This window comes from Rutidosis leptorrhynchoides, chromosome 2 (genome assembly GCF_046630445.1).
Source record: "Rutidosis leptorrhynchoides isolate AG116_Rl617_1_P2 chromosome 2, CSIRO_AGI_Rlap_v1, whole genome shotgun sequence".
NCBI classification, from domain to species: Eukaryota; Viridiplantae; Streptophyta; class Magnoliopsida; order Asterales; family Asteraceae; genus Rutidosis; species Rutidosis leptorrhynchoides.
Window position 1 is genome coordinate 314,384,895 of NC_092334.1, and position 9,897 is coordinate 314,394,791.

The 9,897-nt window shown below is 38.4% G+C and overlaps 1 protein-coding gene across 1 annotated transcript; it reads left to right on the forward strand.

Annotated features, from left to right (window-relative positions):
- The first annotated feature begins 413 nt into the window (after positions 1 to 413).
- Positions 414 to 3,981, forward strand: LOC139891844 (uncharacterized). The gene is made up of 4 exons (XM_071874858.1): positions 414 to 540; positions 1,125 to 2,096; positions 2,241 to 2,416; positions 3,023 to 3,981. Exons 2-4 carry the CDS (start codon positions 1,148 to 1,150, stop codon positions 3,800 to 3,802), a joined length of 1,905 nt encoding a protein of 634 aa, XP_071730959.1. The 5' UTR covers positions 414 to 540; positions 1,125 to 1,147; the 3' UTR covers positions 3,803 to 3,981.
- Positions 3,982 to 9,897: the final 5,916 nt, after the last annotated feature.

Sequence of the window (9,897 nt, forward strand, 5' to 3'; positions counted from 1 at the left end):
TTGTAAAAAACCCGATTAATCGCCGATTAATCCCCGATTAATCATTTTTAAGAGCAATCCGTTCCGATTTCCAAAAATCCGTTTAATTAAACGGTCAACGTCAATTGATGGATCGAAATCGAATTTGATAATCAAAGTCAGTCAAATTAGAAATGGTTAACATTTTAACATGAATTTAAACTAGAACTTTTTAGTTTCGAAGCAAAATGAACAATTTTAGACAATTATGTAAAAATTATCTTTATATTTATAAGTTTTTTTCTATAGTTACACATATAATTTTAAAAATTTAATATTTAAATGTATACAGTACAATGCGATTAATCTCCGATTAATCCCCGAATTATCGATTAATCCTTCTAAAGTATCAACCGATTATTTTGCAACCTTGGCCGTGCCTGCTATATTTTGGGCTTTTTGCTACCAACAAAAGAAAATATTAACAATCCCAGTCTTCGGCCAAACAAACCCTATCGCAGAGATGCAAATAATGAAGTTTTAGCTGGAAAATCTAACCCTAATCCGCCGATTGTTATATAGGTAAAGTATATTTCCCTATTCCATAGATTTAACTGACAGTTTCTGTTATCCTTTTAAATTGAATTTGTTAGGGTTATTTCAAGCTTCTCTTTGTACCTATATTTTCATTCAATTACAAATTACCTTTAGATTAGCATTTACTAATGACCTTGTGATGAATTCTACCAACTTGAAAGAAAAAAGTTGTGATTTCGTTGTAATTTGACCTGTTACCTTGTTTTAGGGCTTTTGTCTCTCATGGATTTTAGGTGCTATAGATTAAGCTGGTTGTATTTTTGTATATTTCACTGTATTACATTTAAATGTAGATGTTTATTCGTATTAGTATTTTTTGATTGATTTGAAATCAAGATAGTGTTGACATGGATCTGGGTTTTAAAGGCCTGAGGTACTCCGTTGTGATGGGGCCTTTGAAATCAAGTATTGTGTATGATCTTGATGTTCAATGTGGCGTTTTAACGCTATTAGTTGTTTAATTTTTTATAAGTATATTCGATTCAAATTTCACATATATATGTTGATATGTTGATTTATGAAGTTTTATAAATACTTTTGGCGCTTATCATATGGAATTTCATTTGCAGTTCATTTCGTGTCACAAAAAACCATGGCTAACACTGATATCACAGTGGCTTTAAGTTCAACGCCTTCGATTCTAGAGCAGCTTAGAAAGGCGTTAACTGAGCTAGAAGCTCATAAAAATGGTACTCCAGATACGGTTTCGTTAACTGAAATAATTCAACACTTTCGCGATCTCGAGACAAAAATGACAAAGAAATACAATGAACTGGAAGACAAAGAGAGAGCGTTTAAACAAGACGAATCCGATAGTCGAGCGTTACTTGCAGCACAAGAAACCGCTGTTGCTGCAAAAGAGCAAGATATGTTTGACCGAATCCAATTCCTTAAAGATGCTGCTGCAGCTGCCATTGTAGAAACACGAGCCAATCATCTTCCGCCATCTGTTTCCGTTGATATAGTGGAGCCCACAGAGAACACGGTAAGCTCCTATCTTGATGAAACAGGTGGTGAGATCACGTTTCATCAAGAGCTGATTAAATTTTGTGAGGAGATGGATTCAAACGGGCTTCTGAATTTTGTTACCGAGAATAAGAATATTTTACGTGACGAAATTAGTCGTGCACTTACGACTTGTACCGAACCGTGTCGTTTAATCCTCGATTCACTTTCGGGATTTTACGACACCGCTGCTCTTCAGGGCACGCGCGAATCCTGTATTAGTCTAATCGAAGCCTTGAACGCCATGTTGGCACAGGCTGATTCGGGTGTTGAACACTTGCTGACTTATGATATTAAGCAGCAAGCTAAGGCTATTGCTGATGTATGGAGGGGTAAGTTATTAGGTCATGATGACATCATCGATGATGTCGATGGAAAGTCACTGGAAGCTGAAGCGTTTTTGCAGCTTCTTTCGACCTTTAAAATTGCTTCAGAGTTTGAGGAAGACGAACTCTGCAAGCTGGTTATTGCTGTTTGTGAGCGAAAGCAAGCTCCTAAAGTTTGTCGGTCTCTCGGTTTAGCACACAAAATGCCAGGTTTGTGTTTCTTTAATGGAGGCATGACTGACCCGCTTGACTTTTTAAGTCAATGGACAGAGAGTGATTTATGTTTGCATTTTTGGATGTGAAAATTGGTTATTTTTTGTGTACAGTTTACTGAATTTTGTTTTTTTTTTCCAGGTGTTATTGAAGAATTGATTAGTAAAGGGAAAATAATCAGTGCGGTGCATTTTGTGCATGCGTTTGAGCTTGTTGACAAATTCCCGACTGTACCCTTATTGAAAACTTATTTGAAGGATTTAAGGAGGGATTCACAATTGAAATGCATTGCGTCGCGAAATTCAGAAATTGTTCAGGTACACTTTTGGTCTTCGTTTTCTAATTTTATGTCAGATACATTTCTAATCAAGGTTATAAAAGTCGCGAGTTAGGGACGAGTTGGGCGTTGTCCAACATTTTGACTTTTTATGATAAATAAATTAAACATATATGGATTTTTTTTCTAACGACAACACTCATGGCTATTGTTATGGTGCATAAAAAACTTGTAAAATCATTATCCGCCACTTTAAAGTCAAAGGTAAGGTAACCACAAGTCTTTTAATGACAGACATTACCATGTATATTACACATAAATATATCAAATATAAATATTTCAAATGTATATATGTAGATATTTTATGACACAAAACATAAATATTTCGAACGTTGATATATGACAAAATCTAATTTTAAAAAATATAAATTTTTTTACTTAAGATTGACCGACTCGACCCAAGTCGGCCGGACTCTCTAGCGTTGACCGGCGAGTCGGGACGCGCTAGTCCCTAAACTGACATGTCGGCCGACTTTTACAACAGTGTTTTTAAAAAAAACTATATGCATTATTGTTAAATGGCATAAGCCATATCAGCCATTATAACAAGGATGATATACTGTTATCTGTTTTTTTGCTTATGTAGAACGAAGGAAACAAAAAAGAACTTGCAGCACTAAAAGATGTGATCCACTGTGTTGAAAAGTACAATCTCCAGTCTGACTACCCACTTGACCCGCTTCATAAACGGGTCGGTCAGCTAGAAAGAGCAAATCCCGATAATCGCAAGAGATTTCGTGGATCTCCACGTGAGTCGACTACTAACCGTGAACGCAAAGCTAAACGTGATTCTTCGACTACTAAACATGAGTCACCTAAAAGACGTGATAAACGCCCGCCCAATAAGAAGCCACGCTCAAATAGAGATGGCCTCTATGGGACCCGCAGTCCTGCCGCCAGTTACTTGGCGGTCAACGGGCGGCAGGCTCCTGCTCCAGTCTACATTGATAGAAGACAATATCATGCTCCACCCTACAACTACCAACCGGCTATTTCACATAGTCAACCGACATACAGTCAACCGATTTACGAACAAAAGGCGTACTACTACCCTCATGATGACAGGTCCGCTGCTACCGCTGCAACACCGCTACCACCCGCTTATGAAAATACCTATTATACCCCTCAAGATGATAGGGCCGCTGTTGCACCGACGCCATCTGTGTATGAAAATACGTATTATTACCCACCAGATAATAGAGCAGCCGCTGCACCACCGCCAGCAACCGCTTATGAAAGTGTTTACTACTACCCGCCGGATGATAGAGCTGCTGCTGCGCAACCAGTACCGCCGCCACATGCTTATGTTGGCTATCACGGTAGCAGTGGTTTACCGTCTTCCTATCAACCGTATAATACTAAGTAAGTTATTGGAAAAATAATAAGCTTTAGGTTGATTACGGAGTACTTTTTTATGTTTGGTCAGACTTCTTAAATAGGTTGATGTTGCATTAGATATGGTTTAAACTATTAATGTTTTCGGTGTTCACTTGATATGCAATGCTTGTATTTTGAATTTGTGATGTTGATTTAAGATGTTAAACAGGTTGCAATTTGGCTCTCAATGTGTTCGCATTTATATTTTGCGTTTTCCTAAATCAAGCTTTAATCTTGTTTTGCAATCAAAACCGGATTTAAGCGACTAAATTAAGTTGATTAAAATAATCTTGTGATTATAAATTATATTATTTATTATTTAAATTATGATTATGATTGCATTTTCAAATTGAACGCTTTTAATGGATGCGTGTTGAGAAATTACGGTCTTACTAATTTCCACCACTCAGCCCAACAATAATAGTAAAGAAATAAGAACAATACACAACACAAGATTTAACGTGGAAACTCCAAAACAGGAGAAAAACCACCGACCCCCAAAGAGAGAAAATACACTATATCACAAATTGTTACAATGATATAGACGACTCTCTTAAGCCAACTACACTCTCCAAAATATTTAACTAATACAACTCTCAAACAAGGGTAAGAAAGAAAGAAATAATCAAATACTTAAAGTGTATTGATTGGTGCGATTTGGAATGAAGACTTAGCCCCTCTTATATAACCAAGTCACTCACCCCTCACATCTTCCTCCCACCAATGTGGGATAAACATATCTTCTACTAGCCAAAATAAACCAACAAATCTCCACCTTTTGGATAGAAGAAGATAACCATGCTTCCACATTGCAAGGATAACCGATGTAGACGTTTCCTCGACGACAACTTCAAGATCCTCATCTTCATGCCGTTGACATTATCTCCTAGGAGACAAAACTTGCATCTTCATCGAACATTGTCTAAACCGACAATCATTGTCATCACAGACAATCATAACTCTTAACAAGAATTATCATACTCCACCATTAAAAGTATAGCACTTAGAATATCACATTCCAAGCATTTCACCTCGGCACATGTTGTTGAACAACCAGCTGAAACTTTATGGTGCAACTTCCCTGTTTGGCTTTCCCGAAAGTCCCATCAGCTACAACATCAGTTTCCACCACACAGCCTGCATCAACGCCAAACCAATGCCCATGTGTAATTGTGGAACCGCTAACGAACATCCCTTTCCACGGTGGCGCGGACACACCATGAGGATGACATGACTTCAGAGGAATTCGTCACTCTCCGTAACAACGGAGACAATGTTAGCGTCTTTGGAGCCATTTGCCGGATTAGCTCCACCGGGACAATTAACCCTTACATGTCCAGTCTTCCCGCACTTCCAGCATGTCAGATTCTTTCTAGAGTTTCTCTTCTGCCTATCCGAACACAACAGTACCGTAGCTTCTGATGACGAGACTCCGTTACCTTCCAATCTTTTCTCCTCGGATAGGAGCTTGCTAGTAACATCTTCAAACTTCAACGTTTCTTTCCCGTACATTAGAATAGGTTTCATGTGCTCATAGGACGATGATAAAGATAATATCAACCTCAAAGCTTTATCTTCATCATCCGTTTTAACTCCAATAGCCTCCAGTTCCGAAACAATGCCGTTAAGAATACTTAGATGATCTGAAATCTTTGAACCCCCATCCATACGCAGAGTATGAAATTGTTCTTTAAGACACAACCGATTTGAGATGCCCTTGCCCTGGTACAACTGCTCTAGTTTAACCCAAAGCTCCTTTGCCGTTGATAACCCGTGCACATTTGCAAGCACGTTCTTTGCAAGACACAAACGAATCGCACTTGCCGCCCTCAAATCCATATCATCCCATTCTTCTTCATCGAACTTCTTGCTAGAATCACTGCCGGGAACAAGGGTGGGTTTACCCTTCAAAGCCTTGTGTAAACCAGACTGAATCAACACATCCTTGACTTGAACCTGCCATAAGCCAAAATTGATCCTCCCATCAAATTTCTCAACATCAAACCTCATTGGACTGAACTTCGACATCGTATCCGTATCCTATAAACAACACTTTCTCTGATTTTGCTCACGTTTCGAATAGCCAAAAGATGTAGCAGGTAGCCAGGACCCTTTAAATCGGAAATCCACAACTCGCCACTAACAAATCCAACTATTACTACGAATCAGAAAAAATATTGTCTAACCAGATACCCTATACGATCGATAGAACTCGTTTCTGATGTGGACGATCCACTCCCGTGGCAACCACAGAGCATACTCCGACTCCTATAACCGAGACCCTCGTCAAACCTGACGCTCTGATACCAGTTGTTGGGAAATTACGGTCTCACTAATTCCCACCACCCAGCCCAACAATAATAGTAAAGAAATAAGAACAATACACAACACAAGATTTAACGTGGAAACTCCAAAACAGGAGAAAAACCACCGGCCCCCAAAGAGAGAAAATACACTATATCACAAATTGTTACAATGATATAGACGACTCTCTTAAGCCAACTACACTCTCCAAAATATTTAACTAATACAACTCTCAAACAAGGGTAAGAAAGAAAGAAATAATCAAATACTTAAAGTGTATTGATTGGTGCGATTTGGAATGAAGATTTAGCCCCTCTTATATAACCAAGTCACTCACCCCTCACATCTTCCTCCCACCAATGTGGGATAAACATATCTTCTACTAGCCAAAATAAACCAACAATGCGATGGAACAGGGAGTAAATAACAAAGTATAAATTATACTTCATCGAGTCTTCATGTTGGTGCTTGGTGGTGGTAGATTGGTTCTCTTCTATTTTTATCTTTTTTTTTTTTTTTTAAAGCAAAAAATTTTTATTAAAGGGATTATAGCCAAAATGCCATATCCCTCCCCATTTATTGCCTTGGAGCCCAAAAAAAAAAAATTTGCCAGAATGCCCTCCCAAGACGCGAGGAGCCTTGCGTCTTGCCCGCGCAAGGCGCAAGCTTGCGTCCTTGCATCTTGTGACCTTGCGTCCTTATCTTATCAGAATTGGATTTTCTGGATAAGATTTCGTTAGATTTCCTAGATTTTGTCGGATAAGATTTTTACCCTATATATAGAATGACTCTGGAACTTTGAATTCACTGTCTCATAACAATTCACTAACAATTCACTGTAAATATTTTAAGGTACTATTTTAAGCATTTTTTTCACTAATTTTAGTATTTATGAATTGTGTTAATGATGATTAATTTTAGAGTCTTGTTCTTTTCAGTTAATATCCATGGAAGGGAGAGCTTCACGACGAGTTTCACAAGGAGAGTCAGAACAACAGGTTGACGACGACTAGTGGCTGATCGTCTTATTTTTATTGGTTGCTATGTTGCTGCTCAACCTAACTTTTCCGCGTACTGGAGGGGAATTAGTGATGGAGCTTTTCTCAATCAGCCTCAAGATAATATGTACTATCCCAAACTTGTTAGGGAATTTTATGCAAACTATGTGTTTGATTCACGTAAGTTGAAATGTGTTCACTTGAACATGTTTGGTTATCTATACAATTGAACATTGGAAGAGTTTGCTGAGAACCTGGAAATCCCAGCGGGGGATTTCAAGTTTTTCAGTCTCAGTAAGGATGTGAAAAGTGGCCCGAGGAGGTCACCTGAAGAAAATTTGTTCTCAGCTTCTGGTTATGTTTCGGGACTGTGTAAACCTGGTTTTGACTTTCCAAACAGTGGTCCTGATATTATCAGGGAAAAACATATTCAGGACCAGTATCGACAGATGATGAGGGTCGTCAAGAGAAATGTCATGTTTCGAGATGATAATGACGTGGAGCTATATGTAATTGAAGTTTTGATTATGATGTGTTTGATCGAACAAATCCAAATTAATCTTGTATATGTGGTTACTAATCGAATGGTGGGATTGCCAGCGGATGCTGGGAGAGGATTACCCTATGGCATGTTGTTGAACAACTTTTTTGCTGATGAAGATGAGTTGGTGTATCCTTCTGATCGAGTGGAGTTGAATGCTGGGGTTCTGTATGCTGCTTAAATGTTTTGTTTTAATTCGGTTGGTCATGTAATAAACTAGGTCGTAGGGCCTTTGTAATAAACTATGTAATTCGGATTACTTAAATGTTATTGTAATTTTATTCTACCTTTATTCTACCTTCTTTTAATCATATTTTGTCAACAAGACGCAAAAACGCAAATCATATCTTGCGTCTTCAAATTAAACTGCACGCAAGGCGAAAGTAGACTTGTGACCTTGCATCCTTGCGCTTGGTATTAAATTCAGTTTATAACCCTTTTTCCACCACTCACTTGACACACATACACAACCCCACACGCAAGATCGTAAAAAACGATATTATTTCGCAAACGCAAAAACGCAAGTTCATCTTCTCCCTCGTACGCAAACTAGTTCGTAACCACCTTCACCACCTCCACTACCACCAGTTCATCTTCTTCACCACCACCACCACCACCACGTACGCTTCGTCTCCTTCACCACCAACCCACCTACTCTTCGTCTCCGTCAGTTTTCAAGTAATACACCAACCAAGAAATCAAGAAATCAAGCTAATAATAATGGAAAATCCACAGGTTATTTCTTCCTTCGCTATATATGTTAGTTATATATATGGTATATATGTATTTCTTATGGTCGTATATAAAAGTGTTTATGTGCACACCAACTGTTCGATGAAATGTCTCTATGATAATGATCAACAATTAACACTATAATTGATTTTTTTTTAATAATGGGGTATAGGTTATGTCTTGTTTGTATATTTATTTGGTGAAACAACCCTTTGTTGCTCGTCAAATTAACTTCACAGTATAGGCGCAAGGATCATTTTGCGTCCTTGAGTACTGAACAAAAAGAGGCCGCTGTTAAGAAATGATATGGTGTTTATTGATTGATTGCGTACATAACACAAAGCCATATATATAGGCTAATAACCCTAACCAAGCTAATTGGGCTAATCCCCATACAAATACAAATAATATAGGCTATGAGCTAAATATCTAGTCTAACATCCCCCCGCAGTTTGAGCGGGAGTACTCCGGACGCTCAAGCTGGATCTGAACTCGTCAAACAGTGCGTACATGAGTCCTTTGGTGAAGATGTCAGCAAACTGGTATCTGGATGGAACATGTAAGACCCGTACCTGTCCCTGATCAACTAGATCACGAACCTAATTCCTTTTTCTTTTTTTCTTATCGCAAAAAAAAGGCTGTTGCAGCCTCTCTTTAATCAACCTGCAACTTCATCTTCTTCATATCTCCTTCTTCACCTCCTTCAAAACTTATTTCTCCAAGGTTATAAAAAAAAAAAAAAAAACTTTATTCTTGTTACTTAAACAAAATCTTAACCCGACACAAATTTGGGGCTCAAAATCCGGCACAACTCCGGTTACCTGTAAAACAGTCTCCACGTGCCGCCACAGTCAGCTGCCAGAAGGTTCTGTTTTCGCCGGAATCAGTTTTAAATTCGGCGCGTTTAAACTCACCTCCAGCAAAAATCGCATCGTGGGAACATTTCGACCAAAAACCCACTTTTAATTTGTTGATCTTCGCTATAATCCGCCTATCGCTGCCGTGAACCGCCTCTGCCGTCGCCGTGAACCGCCGCCACCGTCGATGTGAACTCCATGTTTTAATTTTGCAGGTCTGTAGAACAAAACAAAGAAAAAAAAACAAAGGGTGTTTCGCAACAACAAAAAGCAGAATATAAGAAAGAATAAAAGAATAATTTTGAGTGGGGTGTGTTTGTCTCTTTGCTGGAAATCAAAAAAAGAATAAAAGAAATTGTGATAGTTGGTGTGTGGTCTTTGCAAAATAAAGGGTGGACCCTTTCTTATACCATCGAATCAAGAAAAAAGGAGGAACTAGTTTCACATTAATTCTTGGTTTAGATTTTAATTAATTATTTTAATTTTTATTTAAAAAAAAAACTCTGTCATGAAGGCGACTACATGCCCAATAACGATACTAATGCTCAACTTTTGAAAATAATTCAAGCTCAACAGTAGGCCCAACAGCAGGTCCAACAGCAAGCACAGTGCTTTTACACATCTCAGCCCGATTACGGTGGTGCCGGATGGC

What these genes read in the sequence shown, in the direction of transcription:
- LOC139891844 (XM_071874858.1), top strand. Translation starts at nt 1,148, where the DNA reads ATGGCTAACACTGATATCACAGTGGCTTTAAGTTCAACGCCTTCGATT. An exon ending in TTTAGCACACAAAATGCCAG is followed by an intron (nt 2,097 to 2,240) that starts GTTTGTGTTTCT and finishes TTTTTTTTCCAG; the next exon opens with GTGTTATTGAAGAATTGATT. An exon ending in GAAATTCAGAAATTGTTCAG is followed by an intron (nt 2,417 to 3,022) that starts GTACACTTTTGG and finishes TTGCTTATGTAG; the next exon opens with AACGAAGGAAACAAAAAAGA.